The sequence below is a fragment of the Lissotriton vulgaris genome, chromosome 5 (genome assembly GCF_964263255.1).
Source record: "Lissotriton vulgaris chromosome 5, aLisVul1.2, whole genome shotgun sequence".
Lineage (NCBI taxonomy): Eukaryota > Metazoa > Chordata > Amphibia > Caudata > Salamandridae > Lissotriton > Lissotriton vulgaris.
In genome coordinates this window covers 4,408,910-4,430,919 of record NC_141693.1, presented here as the reverse complement: position 1 = coordinate 4,430,919, position 22,010 = coordinate 4,408,910, and the positions used below count along the sequence as shown (strand labels likewise).

The 22,010-nt window shown below is 46.7% G+C and overlaps 1 protein-coding gene across 1 annotated transcript in view; it reads right to left on the bottom strand.

Annotated features, from left to right (window-relative positions):
- The window catches only part of TAPBP (TAP binding protein), a 110,149-nt gene that overhangs the window by 36,747 nt on the left and 51,392 nt on the right, over positions 1–22,010 (bottom strand). The window contains exons 6-8 of the mRNA XM_086920617.1: positions 21,378–21,467; positions 20,563–20,615; positions 10,200–10,241 (exon numbers count right to left, since the gene is read on the bottom strand). Coding sequence (XP_086776743.1) covers positions 10,227–10,241; positions 20,563–20,615; positions 21,378–21,467 — 158 coding nt within the window. The 3' untranslated portion in view covers positions 10,200–10,226. The remainder of the gene's footprint in view (positions 1–10,199; positions 10,242–20,562; positions 20,616–21,377; positions 21,468–22,010) is intronic.

Here is a 22,010-nt window from a genome sequence, read left to right as displayed (position 1 = left end):
TTCTAAGACGCAATTAAACAAAAAAACACTACCGGGGGAAAAGGAAGCCGACCAAGGGCCGTACCCCTTCTTTTTTTCGTCTCCACTTATGGAGCCTTATCTGTAGATCGCTCCCTAAGAATAAACTAAATATTTTCGATTTCATAAGTGATGAATCTCCTGACGCAGTGTTTTTGACCGAGACCTGGCTACATGCTAGCTCGGGTCCGGACATTGCTGCAGCTATTCCTCCCAACTATGTTGTGTTGCATCAGGACAGACCCTCCGGTAAAGGTGGTGGAATCGCAATCATTTTCAAATCCATCTATCAATGTAAACTGGAACGACTACATCTTCCAGGTAGTGAGGCAGCATTATTTAAATTAATGATTAACCCCCGATTGACGCTTTCCGGTCTGCTAATTTATCGGCCGCTCGGGAATGCAGCTTCTTGTATTCCCTCACTTGTTGATTGCCTTTCTGCAACATTACCGAAATCGAATAATTTCACTATTCTTGGTGATTTGAATATTCACTTAGAAGATGTTAATAACCCCCTGAATAAATCTTTTTTATCTGATCTTGAGGTTTTTAATCTCAAACTTTGTAATTCTGGGGCTACTCATCTCGCAGGCCACCTCTTGGACCCAATTATTTCTACTCTTTCGTTCGATTGTACTCAATCGGCGCGTCCATTAAATTGGTCTGATCACTACGCGATACACTTTATGTTACCACCTGGTTTATTTTCTACCAGATCTCATGTGGAGGAAATTAAATCTTCTTACCAATGGGATAGGCTCAATATCGCTGCCTTTAATCAGCGTCTGACTGAGACAATTCCGGTTTCTATTAATACTGAGCAGGACTTGAACACTCCTATTTCTTGCTGGCTGACAGACGCAGTGACTGCCCTTACCCCGCGTTCTAGCAGCAAATATAGATCCCTGCGCCCCCCTGCACCTTGGTTCTCCGACAAATTAAAAATCCAGCGTGCCAAATGTAAGGCCCTGGAGAGGAAGTGGAGGATTTCATATTCCACTCCTTGCAAGATGGCTTACAAAGACGAATTGAAAGTCTACCATGCAAATTGTAAATGTGCCAAGGCCACTTATATTGCTTCTACTATTACCCTCGCGCAAAACTGTCCTCGGACTCTTTTTGCCACCGTAAAGAAACTTACAGGAGCAGACACTACTCCCTCCATGCCGGCCTTGGATGGCACACAATGTAATGCCATTGCGGATTTCTTTATATCCAAGGTTGAGGGCATCTATCAATCTCTGGACCCCCTCTCATTGCCAACTGATTCCCTTCAACCTGGCCCTTCTTGCAGTGTTTCTTTCTCTCCCACTGTATTTATTTATAATTGGTTACGATTTGATGACTCCTCCTTCCTGTCTTGTCTAAATAGTATCCGTTCGGGATCTCCTCGGGACCCAGTTCCTATGAAGATACTAAAACAACTAGCCCTTGAACCACGGAGATTCTTAATGAGGTTATTAAACATCTCTCTCACCGAATCTCTGGTGGCACAGGAATGGAAACATGGCATGGTTGTCCCCTTGCTCAAAAAATCTGGTGCTGACACCACAAATTTAGCCAACTTTAGGCCTATATCCCTGCTACCAGCCTGCTCCAAAATACTGGAACGTCACGTCAACACTCAGCTCAATCAGTTTGTTGAAAACGTGGGATATCTCCATCCATCCCAATCAGGCTTTCGCGCTAATTACTCCACCGAATCCGCACTCCTTTGGGTGACCGAGCGACTCCGACACAGTATCGATAGCGGTGAGACCTTTGCGCTTATTCTTCTTGACTTAAGCGCTGCATTCAATACCGTGTCTCATTCCACTCTTTTGGAGTCCCTCCGCTCCCTTGGTGTTGATGGATCAGCGCTCTCCTGGGTGGCCTCATTTCTCAATGAGCGCACCTTCCAGGTTTTCTCAAACAAGGCTGAATCTGCGATTCATTCTTCAGCTTACGGCGTCCCTCAAGGGTCTATATTAAGCCCATTGTTGTTTAATATTTACATCAGACCTCTTGCTTCCATCGTAGAGGACGCCGGTCTGTCCATATATTCATATGCAGACGATACGCAGATTGTGTTTTCTCTTTCTAGCAGCAGGGCCCAGGAAGTCTCTGCCCTCAAAATTGGCCTATCTCGCGTTGCAGCTTGGATGCAAGACCATCTGCTGAAGCTCAACGGAGATAAGACCGAGGTTATCATATTAGGCAAGCATAAAGATCTGTGGGGCTCTAGACACTGGCCCTGTGATATGGGTCCTCTGCCTACCCCTGTACCTGTTGCTCGTAACCTCGGATTCCTGATTGACGACAAACTCTCGATGAGGCAGCAGGTGACTAAGGTCGCTGCAGTCTGTTTTTCCATCTTACGCTGGCTGCAGAAGATCTTATGGATGCTGCCTGAGTCCACCCGCAGAATTGTCGTTCAGGCCCTTGTGATGTCCCGCATTGACTATGGCAATGTGCTTTATCTTGGAGCGGACAAAGCAACAATTAACAAACTCCAAGTGGTACAAAATTCAGCCGCTCACCTCTTGCGTAATGTTCCACGGAGAACGTCCGCAATGCAAGCCTTGCGTGACCTACACTGGTTGAGAATCTCAGATCGCGTGACTTTTAAAACACTGTGTTTTTTGTTCAAGATCCGTCAGGGTTCTGCTCCTACTTACCTCCTGAACCTTGTCCAGCCTTATCTACCTGGCCGTTCTTTAAGGTCATCTAATAATGGCAATCTTTTGATTCCAAGAATCCGACTGGCTAAAATGGGAGGTCGCTCGTTCGCATATCTTGGACCGAAGATGTGGAACGCTCTTCCATTGGCGTTAAAAACAGAAACTAATCTTCTGGCGTTTCGCAAAAAATTGAAGACCTTTCTGTTTTGATCTCCTCATTTCGTGATCTCTTTTTTGCACTTGCTTGTTTTCTTTCTTCAGTCTGTCCCTGGCGCCGGGAAACCCATTGAGGGTAGCTGAGCGCAATACAAATCCAATAAAATAAATAAATAAATAAATAAATAAATAATGCGATTAGTCCCTAATTTATAATTGCATTTTGGGTGCAAACATAAGTCCCCCCCCCCCCCCCCCCCCAAAAAAAAGAGGATTTTAAGCATGATCATGATCAGATCCTCCATAGGTGGTGTTCCTAACTTTTGTAATTCCACTGGTAGTTCCAAACTGCCATAGGTACAATGTGTGATACTCAACAAGTATAGGTATGACACAAAATTAAGGTAAATGTCTGAATCATTATGTTTAAAAAGCAACCTGCTTCTAAAAGAAAGGTTTGACCAGTACTTAATCTGAGTGGTGGTGCATGTTGGCCTGTTGGTACTCATTTTTGGGGGGCGTTCTACTTATTTTTCATCATCATCGGAAAAGGGGAGAGATAGGATAAAGGAGAATATAGCAAAAAAACACACTCTGATGCTTTATATATACCTATTGCAAAGTTAAATACTCTGTTAAATTAGTTTACATTGACTTAAGGCTGAAAAGGAATGATTAAGAGTAAAATAAAGTGCCGCAATAATGCCGCAAAATTTCAATTTTTGTGCCGCTAAATTTCCAATTTTGTGCCGCAAAATTTGCAACTCTATGCCGCAATATCCTGGGGGGTCTGACTATGGGTTTTTTGAGCAGGGGCCTGACTTCTGCGAGCTTCCAGTTATCTGGGAAGGTGCATGTTTTGAAGTTGCAGTTCTGGTGCGATGGCGGCCGCAGATCTGTGGTAGATGTGAAGAGGGCAGGGGTTGGTGGGGCCCCCCGAGTGGATGCCTTTCATGGTTGAGGCGGTGTCCTCAATCGTGATTGGTGTCCAGTTGGAGATGGTGGGTTGGCTGGTGTCTTTGGGGGGCGGGCAGCTGTGGCATCTGGAGGGCGGTCGATGAAGTTGTCGTAAAAGGTTTTGATCTTGAGGTGAAAGTAAGTTCCCAGCTTGTCACAGAGGTCTTGGGTGGGGGTGATTTCTGTGACTTCCCTGCATGGGTTGGTGAATTCCTTGGGAATCCTATAGACTTGAAACACCCACAGGGCAGTATCTGTCATATACCACCAGGGCACCAGACGATATCTAGAGAGTCAGATTCTAGAGCGTAAGATCTTTCTCCTGTACTGCCCCTTCAGACTGGAATCACCTTTCAAACTACATTCGCTCCTGTCCAGAGTTTGCTAAGTTTAAAAACTCATGAAGACCGGGTTGTTTTAATCAGTTGCTTGGCCCTGAGTTCGCAAAGCACTGAGGTACACACACAGATGCGAGTTTTTGCGCTACATCATGTAATTAGAACAAAGCAGAGCAGTATACAAACCTGTACCCCACAGAGGGGCAGCCCCCGAGGGGCCAGGGCACACTTTATTTCAGCTTTATGTTTGTCATGCGGCTGCATGCAGTGTCTCCCTCACAACTATAGGGGGAGTAGAGGTGCTCACTGAACAGGATGAAGTTGAATGCTCCTCCAACTGGAGGCAATGCTCTAATCAAGTCCAATCCACAGACCGCAAAGGATCGTGGGAGGAAGGAGCAGCCCACCTACACTTACCTGACAAACCTGGCAAGATTTCCCCTGTGCTCCTTTATCAGAGGAGATAGTGGCACCAAACCGCTGGGGCAGGCGAGAGAGAGGCGGCGTTTGGTGCACCAGTGGCCCGTGCACAACAAACACGTGTACCCCAAAGAGCTCTTGCTAGGCTCCGCCTCTCCTAAGCTCCGATTGTCAAGCAGCGCTTTGTGTCATACTGAGGCAGCTGCTACACTGAAGCTTATGAGCTGCACAATTTACTCAACACTCGCTCTGGGCATCATGTGTTTCCCAACGGGCCCCATATCCTATTTTATGTGTAAGAACAACAGGAGAGGACCCATAAACCACGTTGGGATGGGTGTGTCGTGTAAGCAGAAACAATTCCCAACAGGTATCATGTAAAGGCAATTTAAATAATGTATGCAATTTGCATTACAAAAAAGGAAGAGCAAGGAGTCACTGGATTTTTTTTTGAAAAAGGCAGTATTATTCACCAAGGAACACAGGGCGAGGTCTTTCACATGGCAATACAGTTAAACAGCACTGTACAGAGCAGATCATGTGACAACCCAGTGGCACTTGGTGCGAGGTGCTATATACAATTGGTGATAGTGAAGGTGCAAGTGCTAAGGAGAACAGCGTGATCGACGCATAAACTCAAGTATATACATCAAATAATGGCTCCACAAAAACAAGTTGTAATCACTTAAAACAAGATCGTCATCAGGACAGGGTTGTCGATGGAGTCAGTGCTGATCGCTTCAGCATTAACTGCTAGCAGCCCCTTACCAGAAGAGCCCTAATTGCCTTCCGCCGCCCTGATTCACACAGGCGCCGCACGTCCCGCCCGCTGATCAGATACAATCGACGATCAGCACTGACTCCATCGACAACCCTGTCCTGATGACGATCCCGACTAAAGGGGATCGAAACGCCGTCGACTCTACAGCATAAACTATATGACGCATACCACGCTTTGTGCTCCTGTTTAAATTTCTACAATCTTGTTTTAAGTGATTACAACTTGTTTTTGTGGAGCCATTATTTGATGTATATACTTGAGTTTATGCGTCGATCACGCTGTTCACTTTAGCACTTGCACCTTCACTATCACCAATTGTATATAGCACCTCGCACCAAGTGCCACTGGGTTGTCACATGATCTGCTCTGTACAGTGCTGTTTAACTGTATTGCCATGTGAAAGACCTCGCCCTGTGTTCATTGGTGAATAATACTGCCTTTTTCAAAAAAAATTCCAGTGACTCCTTGCTCTTCCTTTTTTGTAATGCAAATTGCATACATTACATATCCTATTTTAAACACAGGTTGGATTTGATCTGAAGCAATCTATCGACGAAGGCCCAGATTTACAAACCTTTGCTTCGGGCTCGCCTTATTTTTCGACATTGGGCGTTCCCGCGCAATCACTCATGGGTTTTGGCATAAATCTTCATCTACAAAGAATTGTACATGGGGATTTGTGACAACATTCTGTGCCTCCCTAAGGAAGACCTGACAGGTAGAAATCTTTCATTTCTTCTTGTTTTTCCCTCTTTGCATGTGTGCTGCATTCTACAGCCGCATACAGAGAGAAATGCCATAAAGTATCGTTTTTTGTACATGAAGGGACTGCATACTACACAGAAACTATGCTGAACACAACACAGACACCCTGCACTATGGTGCAAGGTACCCGCATTGGTGTGTGGCTGCCAAAAGTTCGTCAACGTAGGAAGAGAACAGAACGGTGAAATTTCCAAGTAGAATTGGCGCAGCTCTGCTCTCGCCCGTTAACCCAACACAGTACAGCAGCTTTACTTGCTGTGCGTCGTAGCACCAACTCTTTGTAAATGTGGCCGTAAGCACTTTGGGTGTGCAGGCCCGTTCCTTAACAATCATCAGCGAAGCCCACAGAGCTGGCTTTTTTACGATGTTGACACCGAGAAGCTGTGGTTGGATGAGAACAACAACGTGTGTCACATTCTGTAAGTTTTGCAACAGAAGACAGCACTTTAGCTAAGGTCACGGTCTGAACCCCAGTATCTGCACTGCAGGTCACACCTGACCCCGGCCGGATTTAGATGTCGGCAGACGGGTTACTCTGTCACAAAGGTGGCGGATATCCATTGGGTAGAATGGGATTTATATTTCGGCGGAGTCACCAATCTGCCTGGATCTAAATCAGGCTACAAGTTACAGCTTTAACATCTGTTCAGTCATTCAAATGAAGGCCACCGTGCTTTTTTCCAAAGTACAACTGGTAAGTGTTAAAGTTAATAAACAAGCATTTACACTGCAATGGTTTCGCCTTTGGAAAAGTTAGAGCTATTGGCATTGTAAATGACAAAATTTGTATTTATGTGTTGGTTTTGAAAACAGATAAATAAATGGCATTGTCATTTACATTGCCATTAGCTTAATCTCTGCAGTCACTCTGCACTCCCTAGTCACTCTGCACTCCCTAGCACTCTGCACTCCCTAGCACTCTGAAGTCCCTAGCACTCTGAAGTCCCTAGCACGCTGCACTCCCTAGCACTCCCTAGTCACTCTGCACTCCCTAACACTCTGCAAACATCAACATTGCTTTTTTGGATTCTCCATCCTTATTTTCATATTTCATCTATAAAATAAATACATAAAGTCCTTCGATATACTCCTACAAGTACTCAAACAATGTTATATGGCCCTGAACACATGTATTGATTTGGATCTGACATCAAACTTGGGAACAACTGAGATTATTTTGACAATCCAACTGCAATTTATGGGCCATTATGCAGAAGTGTTATTTAAAATGATCCCGACTGAGACTATCTATAGTGATTTGTTTGATAAACTGATAAGTCTGTTTTCAAGCAATGGCTATAAAAATGTGGTGGGTAAAGTCTGTCGTACTTGTATGATACTTCAATAGAAATTTCATAATCTGATTTCCATTCAAATCGTAAATTGAAAAACACCGAAGGTACTCTATAAGATAATAACTGCACCTCATTATCTCCTGTTGAAAAAAGAAAAAAGATAAAATTGCTCTATGACAGTCAGATCTTCTCTACTTTACAAATTTTGTTCATCAAAGTTGTCAAGAAATAGAATTTGAGGGTGCAGTTTTAGGAAACATAACCTCCACCACGTTGTACCGTATTTGAAGCTTATATGCAAGTTGCACCGTACACAACAAGAGTCATCCTGTGCCGACTGGATCAAGCATCTCATTCCGCATAATATGTGTTACTATATATATATATATATATATATATATATATATATATATGGAAAAAACAGTCCCTGTTCCGTCAGTAATCGGCGGAACACAGCAGGTTTAAGGTTTAGACCTCCAATGGCCCCAATGAAATGCAGCGAAACTCAAGCAAAGAACACAATCAAGCCTCGAGTAAGTTGCAGAGTGGCGACTTTTTCGATAAAGGATGATGCGTTTCACTCCACTAGGGAGCTTGTTCACATCAAATATATATATATATATATGTTTTGCAACCAGTTTAATTTGTCACTTATTTTTACTACTACATTTTTCTTAAAATACTAAGACCGCAATTATATCAGCCCAACTGGCACATGTAAAGCGTCATCGTAAACCATCTGTATCCTGTTTCACATACAATAAGCTGAGCAATAAATCATTGAACTCTACAAACTGTGAATCGTGCCCTCATGTATACAATATCCATATAATAATACCTCCCCATCTCGAATGTTTCAACATTGCATATAAAAAAGCACACTTCTCTACGCCTATTTACCTGTGGAAATCAACGTGTGGCTAGTCCATATAACAGACGACATCGGGGGAGCGCTGCAGTAACGGGTTGGAGACGAGCCTGACCTTGGACATAGAAAAGCCACCCGTACTCCATTTTCTTTGGGACTGCCATGCATTTCGTGGCCAGCGACAGGCAGAACGGCTGAAGAACAGGCAGGCTGCCGGGCCCCCACCTAACCAGGCGCCCAGCACCTCTCTAATCACCGAGGGAGCACCAATACCACACATTGAACCGTGTCAGACCAGGGACCCGGATGGACCGTCCGTGGTGTGCATATACTACATTTTTCTTAAAATACTAAGACCGCAATTATATCAGCCCAACTGGCACATGTAAAGCGTCATCGTAAACCATCTGTATCCTGTTTTACATACAATAAGCTGAGCAATAAATCATTGAACTCTACAATCCGTGCATCGTGCCCTCATGTATACAATATCCATATAATAATACCTCCCCATCTCGAATGTTTCAACATTGCATATAAAAAAGCACACTTCTCTACGCCTATTTACCTGTGGAAATCAACGTGTGGCTAGTCCATATAACAGACGACATCGGGGGAGCGCTGCAGTAACGGGTTGGAGACGGGCCAGGCCTTGGACATAGAAAGGCCGCCCGTACTCCATTTTCTTTGGGACTGCCATGCATTTCGTGGCCAGCGACAGGCAGAACGGCTGAAGAACAGGCAGGCTGCCGGGCCCCCACCTAACCAGGTGCCCAGCACCTCTCTAATCACCGAGGGAGCACCAATACCACACATTGAACCGTGTCAGACCAGGGACTCGGATGGACCGTCCGTGGTGTGCATATAGTGGTAACACCCTGCCCACGATAGCGCACGCTGGCATAAGGGGCCCTGGAGCTTAAAACTGGATTCCCCCCCTTCACCATATACATGCAACGGAGACCTGAGACGGCATAGGGCATATTGTGGGCCTATTTAAAGCATGGGGAACATTTTTAGTAAGTTATAACGTTGCGGTCTGGATGGAGCGCACAGACGGGCACACGGACAGCGGGAGGGGGGATGGGTTAACGGACAGCGGGAGGAGGGGGACGGGCACACAGACAGCGGGAGGGGGGGCGGGCTCACGGACAGCGGGAGGGGGGGCGGGAACACCAGTAAAATATTCCGCTTACCTGCTAGCCGATGCCAGGCAGACGTACACCGCAGCACTCAAGGAGGCAGTGCAGAGTGAAAGGGGAGGGGGGCGGGCACGGGCACCCAGGGAGGGGGGCGGAACGGACAGCGGGAGGGGGGGGGGGCGGGAAACAGAGCTCACGAGCCAAAGTACATAACAGCTCACACAACACGGCGGAACCGACAAAGGAAATAAAAAACAAGACATTATATAAAAAAAATGCTCCTTACCTGATCGCTTCGTGGGAACTCAAATCTTGCAGCCAACTCCAACAACAAACACTTGTAAAAAGAAGAAAACAGGCCGACTCGAAAAAAAAAAATAACACACACCCACCGCCGCGATGACGAACAGAAGTGGGTGGAGAGGGAAAAAATTGCGGGAACGCCCCCGAATCTGGTCCGGCCTTGACGGACAGATCCGGCTACCAATGGCTAGCCTCCATTTATGGAGCTAGCCAATGGGAGCCGGGGGACGTTCCTGAAGCCCATATTGTAAACAATAGATTTCGCCTGCGCCGAAAAGCTGCGCAGAGCACAGCCTTCGGCAGGCGAAACCTAAAAAGGGATGTAGGGTCCTGCATGAGAGTCAATTAGATGATAACAATTCTAACTGAGCCGGAAACTTTCGGTGTCCTTTTAGGTGAGTTTGCAGACCATGGAATGCACATGTATGCAGTGACGTCTCCAAGGAGTGGCACCCACACCCCCCTTGACCAGACAGCCTATCTCCGTACTTACCGCTGAGACGTCTGGGTGCCACGCGGGTTACTCCGCCTTGTCCTGCAGAAAGAGAGGACATTAATTGACGTGTGTTCATCCCACACCTGACCCACCCCACCCCACCCCAGAGAAGCCTCGCCTCTACCAACCTCCCTGGTAAAGAGTTTTGCTTGGCTTCAAACCTCATCTGTAAGGCTGGACTCCTCAGTACTGAACAGTGTGAGGTGTATGTGTGCTCAGTACGGTAGAGGGTGAATGGTATGTGTGCTCTGTACTGCAGAGGGTGAATGGTATGTGTGCGCTGTACTGCAGAGGGTGAATGTTATGTGTGCTCTGTACTGCAGAGGGTGAATGGTATGTGTGCTCTGTACTGCAGAGGGTGAATGGTATGTGTGCGCAGTACTGCAGAGGGTGAATGGTATGTGTGCGCAGTACAGCAGAGGGTGAATGGTATGTGTGCGCAGTACAGCAGAGGGTGAATGGTATGTGTGCTCAACACTGTAGAGGGTGAATGGTATGTGTGCTCAGTACTGTAGAGGGTGAATGGTATGTGTGCTCAGTACGGTAGAGGGTGAATGGTATGTGTGCTCTGTACTGCAGAGGGTGAATGGTATGTGTGCGCTGTACTGCAGAGGGTGAATGTTATGTGTGCTCTGTACTGCAGAGGGTGAATGGTATGTGTGCTCTGTACTGCAGAGGGTGAATGGTATGTGTGCGCAGTACTGCAGAGGGTGAATGGTATGTGTGCGCAGTACAGCAGAGGGTGACTGGTATGTGTGCGCAGTACAGCAGAGGGTGAATGGTATGTGTGCTCAACACTGTAGAGGGTGAATGGTATGTGTGCTCAGTACTGTAGAGGGTGAATGGTATGTGTGCTCTGTACTGCAGAGGGTGAATGGTATGTGTGCTCTGTACTGCCGAGGGTGAATGGTATGTGTGCTCTGTACTGCAGAGGGTGAATGTTATGTGTGCTCTGTACTGCAGAGGGTGAATGGTATGTGTGCTCAGCACTGTAGAGGGTGAATGGTATGTGTGCTCTGTACTGCAGAGGGTGAATGGTATGTGTGCTCTGTACTGCAGAGGGTGAATGGTATGTGTGCTCAGCACTGTAGAGGGTGAATGGTATGTGTGCTCTGTACTGCAGAGGGTGAATGGTATGTGTGCTCTGTACTGCAGAGGGTGAATGGTATGTGTGCTCTGTACTGCAGAGGGTGAATGTTATGTGTGCTCTGTACTGCAGAGGGTGATGAATGGTATGTGTGCGCAGTACTGCAGAGGGTGAATGGTATGTGTGCGCAGTACTGCAGAGGGTGAATGGTATGTGTGCTCAGCACTGTAGAGGGTGAACAGTAAGTGTTTGCAGTACACTAGAGGATGAATTGTATGTGTGCTCAGTACTGCAGAGGGTGAATGGTATTTGTGCTTAGTACTGCAGAGAGTGAATGGCATGTGTGCTGAGCACTGTAGGTTACTTATCCTGTAAGCATCTATTCATAGCATGTAGTGCCGTAGATTTATATGCTTAGTTTACTCCTGCCATCTACTGCTGAGCTCAGATGTTGCACGTTAGTTGTTGTTTTAAAAGTCTTTCGAGTCACGCAGTGTAGTGATTCCTCCTATACTCTGTGATGCGCATTGTTATCGGCTCCTTCGTTAGATTGTTTTTGTCCCTTTGGGCAAGCTTAGGATAGGAGCACAAAATGAGATAGTAAAGATGAACAAGGAAGTTATATTAAAGACAGATCAAAGTTGAGTAAAAGAGTGCGTTCATTCGTTATGAGCTTCCGGGGAGGAGGGTGGGTGCATATGAATCTACAGCACTACACGCTACGAATAGATGCGTACAGGGTAAGTAACATATTCCATTCGTAGCATGTGTTGGCCGTAGATACATATGCTTAGCATCAAATACAAAGAAGTGCTCTCAAAATGCGGTGGCTAGCTAACGGCTGACGTAGACGCTTGAAAAAGTGTTTGTAATACGGCCTGACCCACTTAAGCTCATTGATTAGCTAAGACATCAACACAGCAACGCTTGGTGAATGTATGTGGCGGGTTCTTCCATGTGGCTGCTTTACAGATATCCACTAGTGGAATGCTGCATAGGAAAGCCATAGAGGCTGCCTTCTTACGGGTGGAATGTCCTCTTGGAGCTGCAGGTGGCACTTGTATGGCTGTGTGGTAGCACGATTGTATGCATTTTACGATCCAGCAGTTGAGGCAGGGAATCCTCTTTGAGGAATTGAGGAGGCTACAAAAAGCTGATGAGTTTTACGAATTGCCTTTGTCCTCTCTGATGAGTCGACTCATCAGGCAGGACACACTCTTGATGGCACTTTTTCTAATAATTTGCAGTTATTAGTCACCAAGATTACTGCACTTCCATGGTCAGACCACAAAGCGGTGTTATTTAATCTCTCTGTTCCAGAGCATCTTTCGCAGAAGCCAGTTGTAAAAAAGAAGCTGGTGAAAAGAGCGTGGAATAAAGTAGTGGCTGAGGATCTGTGCGATACCCTCAAGAAGACCATAGGCGTGCCCCCCCTAACCTAGAAGATGCAACACGCTTCTTCTCTAGCTGGTTAGAAACAGCAGGGAATGTGCTTGCTCCTAAAAAAATGTTCTACCCCACCAGACAGCTGCCATCCGCCCCATGGTATTCACAGGTACTCAGGGAACAAAAATTGATATGTAAACATATGGAGAGAAAGTGGAGAACAGACTATAAGGATACCGACAAGAAGAAGTATAAATGTGCTCTTGCCATTTATAAACATCAGGTTCATCAGGCAAAACTTCTATTTTTCTCTATGAGGATTAATAGAGCAAGAAATTCAGCGAGGGAACGGTTTAATACAGTTACCAGCCTGGCCAATCCAGTGACGATCACAGCTATGCCTAGTCAGGAGTTATGTGAAAAACTGGCTAGATTCGTTTTTGAGAAAGTGGACGCTATTTTTTCCACTTTTTCCAATGCTACAGCTAAGAACATGGCGAATCAAACTGTCGATCGACAGATAGAGATGAAGGTGGTATTGGACAAATTTGTTCCACCGTCAGCTATAGAAACTGGTAAACTTCTCAGTCAGGTGAAATCTGGATCCCCCTCGGACCCTTGCCCGATTGCTTTATTAAAGCTAGCGGCTGTGCCAGTAGCTCAAGTTCTGACACCTATTTTCAATTTAATGTACTCAGAGGGATATTTCCCGTTAGACTGGAAAAAAACTTCTATTCTGCCCCTCCTGAAGAAACCTAATCTTGATACAAAAGACCCAAACAATTATAGACCTATATCTAGACTTACGGTACCTGCTACAATTATTGAGAAAAATTTAAATATGCAGCTGAGCCAATTTGTGGAGTCCACTCAAGCCCTGGACCAAACACAATATGGTTTTCGAGGGGGCCACAGTACTGAAGGTAGCCTTTTGAAATCTACAGAAGAGATCAGGACTATTCTAGATCTTGGTGGTAAGGCGCCCTGATCCTGTTAGATCTCTCTGCAGCATTCGATACGGTCCATCACGTTTTGTTGATGGGCCGGCTGCAGGAGATCGGGGTACAGGGCTCGGCTTGGAGTCTCTTAAGATCATTTTTTGTCTAACCGGAGTCAGCAGGTGGCGTTGGGGGAATTTGTATTTAAACCTTTTTCATTACCATGTGGGGTCCCTCGGGGGTCCTCACTGAGTCCGACACTATTTAATATTTATGTGTCCTCCCTCGCACCCCTTATTCAGTCCTTTGGGTTTAGTCTGACCAGTTATGCAGATGATACTCAAATAGTGGTGTCTCTTCTTCCAGCTAAATTAAAAAGTACGGCAGTCCGTTTTAAAGATTGTATGAATGCAGTGGGGACATGGATGGCCCAAAACTGCCTTAAGTTAAACTCCAGTAAGACGGAGGTTGTATGTTTTGGGAAAGATCCCAATTTCTGGACTCCAGAATGGTGGCCAGATACCCTGGGTCCTCTTCCCGCACCCAATAGGAAGGTTAAAAATCTTGGGGTGTGGATAGATCAGAAGCTTAATTTCAAAGACCAGGTTAATTCAGTGGCTTCTGCCACGTCTTTCGCCCTTAGGTCCTGCAAGAAAATTCTGCCTTTGCTGCCTATCAAATGTCGTAAAACAGCGATCACCACTCTCACTATGTCGAGGCTGGATTACTGTAACAGTTTGTACTTCAATATTCAGGAAGGTTCATTGCAGAAGTTGCAACTCCTACAGAACGCAGCTGCTAGACTGCTGCTGGGCATTCCTAAATATGCTCCAATAGCGGAAGAGATTCGAAGACTACACTGGCTGCCACTAAGGAAGCGTACTATGTTCAAGGCGATGTGTCTGGTCCATAAGGCTCTTTATGGAGTAGGGTCGGCCTATTTAAAAAAACAACTTTATTGGTACACGCCAAGTAGATTACTACGTTCATCTGATGCTAAACTGGTGTATGTGCCATTTGTTAGAAAGGCCACTTGGGGTGGAAAAAGCTTTGTGGCAAATGCAGCCAAAGCATGGAACAAGCTTCCCCATAGGCTAAGAGGTACACCGAGACTCCTTACCTTTCGAAAGGCTTTAAAAACTTGGCTGTTTACGGAATAGTTTACTAAGTAGCATGACACCGGCTGGACCCTTTGAAAGATCTCACATAGCGCCAGGACACCCATGGGTAACAGTGCGCTCAATAAATGCTATAAATAAAAATAAATAAATGTAATACATTACAGCTCCTTTAACATCGAGTATATGTAGAGCTCTGTCTGCTACCGAGTCTCGTTTTGGAAAGAAAACTGTGAGCTCTATGGTCTTATTTAAATGAAAAGAAACCACTTTTGGGAGCAATTTGGGGTTTGTTCTTAGTACCAATTTGTCACGAAGGACTTGGAAAAAAGGTTCCTCCAAAGTGAGTGCTTGAAGTTCACTGGTCTGTCTAAAGGATGTTATAGCTACTAAGACGGCCTACCTTTCATCTGAGGAACTGTCGATCACATGAATGTATAGGTTCGATGGTTGGATCCATATGTCTGCTGGAACTATTTGAGATTCCAGACTGGAATAGAGGGCGGAATAACTCTTTTTAGATCCTTCACAATATCTTTGATGACTGCAATTTTAATGGACATGTGTTGTCTGTTTTGCATATACACTGCCAGCGCTGCTAAGTGTAACCAAACAGAAGTATATACAATACCTGCTAGTTGTAAATGGAGTAGATACCAAATAAGATCCTGTACCATAGGGAAGAGCGACTGGATGTGTTTTTGTTAAACAATAGTGCACAACTGTTTTCCAGTTTAGCCTAGCATGCCCGTATGGTTGGGGCTACGGGCTTGTTTTAGAATGGTCATACATTCTTGTGGAGGTTTTAGGTATCCAAATTCTAAGACTTCAGGAGCCAAATCGCTTGATTGAGCTGCTGGATGTACGGCTGTCTCACTCCGCCCTGCTCCCGAGTTAACAGGTGTGGCCAGATTGGCATTCTCTTGTGTGGTACAGCTCAGCTCGTTGAGCCTGCATTGGGGCTATTCGAATTAGTGTGAGGGATATTCGTCTGAGCTTCTGAACCAGGTAAGGAATGAGTGAGGCAGGAGGAAAAGCAAAAGCAAATATCCCTGACCAGGATTTAGGATAACAGTATTGGCAATTGTTTAGTTTCCTATCCAGTTGATCCATACGGCATTGCCCTTGGACCGAGAGTGGGGAAATCTGTAGGCGTTCTCTTGTGTGGGAAAGATCTCTACTTCTGGGGTTCCCCTCCGTTGGAAGTATGAGTGGAACAGTGTTGTATCGATTTCCCACTCATGTACCTGTTGTTGCATTATGCTGAGCATATCTACGAAGTAGTTGTCCACCCCTGGTAAGTATTCTGCTAGAAGATGGATATTGTGATGTACGGCCCAATGCCACATGTGCTGGTCTGTACGAGACACCTGTATGCAGTGTGCGCCTCCCTGTTTTTGTATGCAATACACAGCGGTCATTTTCTCAGTGCAGACTAGAACCACTCTGTGGTGAAGATGTTGTTGAAAAGCCTTGAGAGCTAATTGAATCTTGTGTAGCACCAGGTGATTGATGTGTAGATACCTTCGCACTGGGGACCATTGACCTGGCACTGTGAGATGTTACATGTGCGCCCCTCTACCATGTAAGGATGCGTCAGTTGTTATGGTTACTTGTGGAACAGGAGCTTTGAAGGGCCGTCGCTGCAACAGATTGTTTCACCACAGCAGGCGGTGATGGGTCGCCGGCCCTAGCAACACTAGATCCTGTAGGTGTCACTCCGTTTGAGGTCATTGTGACTGTAGACACTGTGGTAGGGGGCGCACGTGCGGTTGTGCGTGTGGCGCTATGGAGATGCACGAGGCCATCATAACGATAAGGTCGCTCATTTCGATGTGACAATGTGGCTGAAAAAAGGGCAATGCAAGCGGGATCTTTTGTCCTCTTGGGGGACTGGGATAAGATTTTGCTGAGATTGAGTTAGGGTTGCGCGGAGGAACGGCTGTGTCTGCAAGGGTTGTAGGCGAGACGAACGGCTGTGTCTGCAAGGGTTGTAGGCGAGACGAACGGCTGTGTCTGCAAGGGTTGTAGGCGAGACTTTGTAACATTGAGCATGAAGCCCAGGCTGTGCAGAAGATTGATTACTTTCGGAGAATCTTGCAGAAGTTTTTTGCTTGCGCTCTTGATCAGCCAATCATCTGGATATGGGAACACGTGTGCCCCCCTTTTGAGATGAGCGGGTACCACTGCTAGACATTTCGTGAACACCCTTGGTGCATTAGGTATCCCGAATGGCAACACTTTGAACTGATGTTGGCCACTTACTTGAAAACGGAGGTAGCGGCGGTGGGCTGGGTGAACTACTATGTGACAATAGGCGTCTTTGAGGTCTACGGCTGTCATGAAGTCTCCTTGCTTCAGCCGTAGGGTGACTTCTTGAAGTGTAACCATATGGAAGTGCTCCAACAAGATGTACTTGTTGAGGGGCCCGAGGTCTAACATAGGCCTTAAGGTGCTGTCTTTCTTTGGAATGAGGAAATACAGAGAGTACACCCAGTGTCCCTGGTATTGTTTTGGGACCGTCTCTATGGTTCCCTTTTGAAGCAGAGCTTGAACTTCCTCTTGTAGAAGTGTTAAGTGTTCCTTTGACGTTGCTTGTGACCGAGGTGGGATATTGGGAGGAGACGCTATGAGTTCTAGACAATATCCATTGGTTGTTTTTGACAGGACCCTCTGATCAGTGGTGATTTGTTCCCAGTCTGTGTTAAAGCCCTGTAGCCGTCCCCCCCACTAGTGCTAAATGTGGGGGTGGGGAGGCAGACAGAGTCACTGCTAAGTGGAAGTGTTTCCCTTGGTAATGCATCCAGTACTGCGACCCCTGATAGTATTGCCTCTGTTGTGTGGTCGGTGGTATGACTCTCTCGTAAACTGGGATTGATAGGGGCTTTGCTGCTTCGGAAAGGTACCTGTGCACGTGGAGGTGGCTGCCTTCGATGCTTCTCTACACTGACCCCTCCAAAAGGACCCTCTGTTGTGGTATGTTTGTGGGGCACCCATGGCTTTGACAACGTCAGTGTCCTTTTAATGTTTTTCTAGCATTTCATCCATTTGTGGACCAACGACGTGTTCTCCATCAAAAGGTACATTGAAGAGATATTACTGGGCATCAGGGTTAAACCCGGACACCCTCAGTCAGGCACGTCGTCTGGCGATGATACTAATGCTGACTTCCCTAGCACTAGCATCAGTAGCGTCTAAGGCACACTCGATAGTTGCATTAGAGATGATTCTCCTCTTCTACGAGCTCTGTACCTCTCTGTTTATATTGTTCAGGAAGGTGTTGTAACAATTCCTGCATTTCATCCCAAAGTGCTCTATTGTACTTTGAGAGGAGGCCTTCTGAGTTGGCAATTCTAAGGTGATTTGCCACCTGCACTGCAACTAGTTTAACTGCAGCGTCACACTGCTTGCTCTCCTTGTCTGTAGAAGGAGTATCGCCCGCCCCTTGAGAGTTGGCTCGCTTTCTTGCTGTGTGTGCTACAAGAGATTCAGGAGGGAGAAGTCCTTTCACATGTGTTGAGGATTTATATTTTGATCAACCCTAGGCGTTAACACCCTTGTTTTGACAGATTGCTTAAATATCTCTGTTGGGGGTCTGAGCATGCCCTTTAGCACGGGCAAGAGTTGGACGGTTTGTTGTATCTTTGATAGTGTGTCTACAAGGAAATCAGCTACATCTTCCAGCATATGTATAGGAACTTTATGGTATTCTGCTGCCCGGCGCGGTATCTCATAATATGTGGTGGTGTTCTCAGGTGGGGTATGGTTTGGAGGGGTATAGATCGAGATCTGTGTCCCCTTGTGGGTTGACATTATAGCAATCGCAGGGTTCATCAAGTGAGTCAGGGTCCCCGTGTGGATCTGGTAAATGCATAATGTATTAGGGGTCTATGTTTTCCCCTCTGTTGCGTTCCCCTAGAGAGGAAGTAGTGGGCTACCCCTGTGGATTAATATGAAGGGAGCATTGCGGTGAGGTTGGTAAAGGTGGAGGAGTGGAAGGCATTTCCAAAAGAGTAGGTGTAGGTAGAACTGGCGGTAGGAGGTGCTGGTGGGAAATGCTTGGGACTGGATTACCTATCCCTATGTTTTGTACGTGAAGGCTTTTGCGGTTGAGGTCCCATAATCTCCTCAAAAGTTTTCTTGCATTTTGGTAGTGTATCTGTAGGTGGTAGAGGTGATTTGGTTACCACCTTGCTTGCATCTGGGTTTATGGCCAGAGTTCTTTGCTTGGCATCATGCAGTTCTTGTACCCTGCGGTTCTTGTACCCTGGCTAAAATAGGATGTTTATAGGGTCTGTGTGGGCTTGCAGTAATTTTGGAGCCAAGATTGGCTTGGGTGCTGATAAAGTCTTGGATGTGGAGGACGTTTCAGATGCCAACGGGTTCTTTGGCACCAATGGTACCATGGTGTCTGATGGTGTTTTCGGAGCCAAGGGTATTTTCGGCGCCGACAGCATCCTCAAATTTGAAGATGCCCTGGTTTTCTCTGGCCCAGTGTTCGGCTCTGAAGACTTCTTCGGCATCGATGAATGTTTTTTTGGATGCCAGTTCCAAGACTGGCTTCGACTTGGAAAGGGTGGGGGCCTTAGTCTTCTAAGTTACTTTTAAGGCTTGTTTGGATGGAGGGACGACTCTCTGCTCATTTACCATGTGCCGGACACCTCCATATTGTCAAAAACACAAAGGAACCCGAAAGGTAGATAAGTACCTTGGGTAACAGTTTAGTATTATTCGCATTTTCTGAAGATGAATAACCTGGCGTTTAAACTGTGAAAATAAGTTCCAAAGCAGCAAGTGGCGATACACGTTATGTTGTTTGATCCAAGGCTCGATGGCAGGGACACCCCCATAGCCCGAGGAGAGTGGGGCTCCATGAGCCTGTGCTTGCTCTTTTGTTTGTGTTTGCGAGGCTTTCACCACAGTACTCATGAGACCTTGTAAAGCGACATGTTGGGCCTCTTTTGTGTCCTGGTCAGAGTCGGACACATCTCCGCTGCTGGTGAGAAGAATGGGGACATCCATAGGAGCACCTTAGGTCTCAGTTTTTTCGTTGGTGTCACGTTCTTCCAGTTGCTTTTGTTGGTCCTCAAAAATATCAGGGGCGCCTTCCGCTCAATGTGCCTGAATCGTGGTGTGGGCCCATCACCTCTCACGTCATTGTTGAAGAGTCTTTTTTGACCGAAAGGCCAGGCAGGCTTCCCACGATGTCTCGTATTGCTCCGGAGAAAGGCAGAAGTTGCGGTCCGGGTGATGATCTTGCCTGGAGTACTTCCCATGGCTGAAAGGCATCTATTCCATCACTCCCTATGCGCCAAGTGAAGGAAGCCGATGGAGAATCCTATAAGTTGAGCCGGGCCGGAGGCCAGACAGGCAGAAAGCCAAAGAAAGCAGCAAACTGCCGGGTATCTTGCACGTCTCTTTTGACGGGTGATGTAAATTAGTCACCTAAGGGTCGGTGAAACAGTATCAAAGCTTCAGTCCTGACTCTTCGAAGAAGATGTCAGAAGGCGGAGAAAAACAAACAATCTAACAAAGGAGCTGATGACCACGTGCAACACAGGCAATAGGACGAGTCTCTATACCTCGTGACTCGAAAGACTTTTCGAACAAAAACAACTCGCAACGTCGGAGCCCAACTCTAGACGGCAGGAGTATGCGAAGCATATGGATCTATGGCCAACACTTGCTACGAGTTTACATTTAGCAGCAGGAGCACGAGGACTTAAAGAAGTGTGTATACTGGGGGAATAACACCCCCTCTGCCTTGCCTACTGGGACGGAAAGTGTCTGACGAAGCCAGAGATGCTCCTAGAAGGTGAAGTAGCACCTACCTTCTGCTTCACTGATTGTGAGTCTCCTGCAGATGGGGCCAGCCAAGGAGAGACTGCAAGAGAGAGAGAGAGAGGCATATGAGGGGAGCTGGGCTGGAGGGGGGTTCAGGTGGACAAGGGGAGCCAAATAGAGACTGCAAGACAGAGAAGCATGTGAGGGGAGCTGGGGTTGGAGGGGCCTCAGGTGGATAAGGGGAGTCAGGGATACAAAGGATACCAGGGATATGAGGGCAGGCCTGCGGTGCTAAGACAGGGTGGGGGCAGCGGAGGGCATACAGGCTACCAAGGGAACCAGAACAGTCGGAGTGTAGGAGCTGATGGGCCCTGAGGGCAGACAGAAGGCTCTGAGGGCAGATAGAAGTATAGGACAGATGGGAGTGCAGGGCAGATGGGAGTGCAGGGCAGATGGGAGTACATGGCAGATAGGACATGAAGTAAATAGTAGTAGAAGGGCAGAAGGGATTATGAAGGCAGATAGGAGTACAGGGCAGAAGGGTAAAGAGGGCAGATGGGGTTAGGGGGGGGGGGCGGAGGGGAATATGGCCCTGGTGGAGGAGGGTCGTGCTGAGGGGAGGCAGGAAAGGTCTGGGGGTTCGATGTAAGAGCGAGGTAGGGGGAATACATGGCGAGGACTCATCAAAGAAGGTAAGTCACACTTGGAAGTGGGCTGGGGGCAGCGGGGGCACAGGGAGGGGTCCGGTGGGAACGAGGAGGGGCTGGAGGGCCGCATGTCGATGGGACTTAGAATCACATACGGAGAAGGGATTTGGGGGGGGGTCGCACATGGAGAGGGGTACATGCTTGTGAATTCTTACCCTTCGTGCCGATGAAGGTCAGAAGCCCACAGAGGATGAAGGCAGTGATGAAGAGTCCGATAGCATCTTCCATAGAGGGTCCAGACTCCCCTAGAGCGAACAAACAAAAGACAAAGCGGCGTGAGGTCAAGGGCCGCAGTCAGACTCTAGCGACCTCACACCTGTACCCCGATGCACCAATGCAGAAAAAGTTACAATCGCGTCAAAGCTTCAGGCAATTCCAGATTCACAGGCTGTGTGTCACCGCAACACCTAGTGTCTGGGATTGGAAAAGCATTGGCGTATATGTCTTTTGGACCGCCCCATAGGCGGAGTCCATGTGACTCATGATGGTGGGCGTGGCACCAGAATACTGTGAGCTAAATCTCCTCTGATAAAAAGAATATGTCATGCACTAAACCATTGCTCCATTGGAGTAAATATTGACAATACACACCAAATGGGGCAATAGTTTTGTAAATGATTTTTAGGACATGATATTTATATCAAGTGGAATGTTTGCAATAAGTCTAACCACTGGCAATCACTCGGGGTTGTACGAGTAGGGCCCTTCACCACAGATATGTCTCCACCAAGAAATCTTGGTGCTCATTTTACTCCAAATAGAAAAACAATGAGTTGGTGAAGTTCACC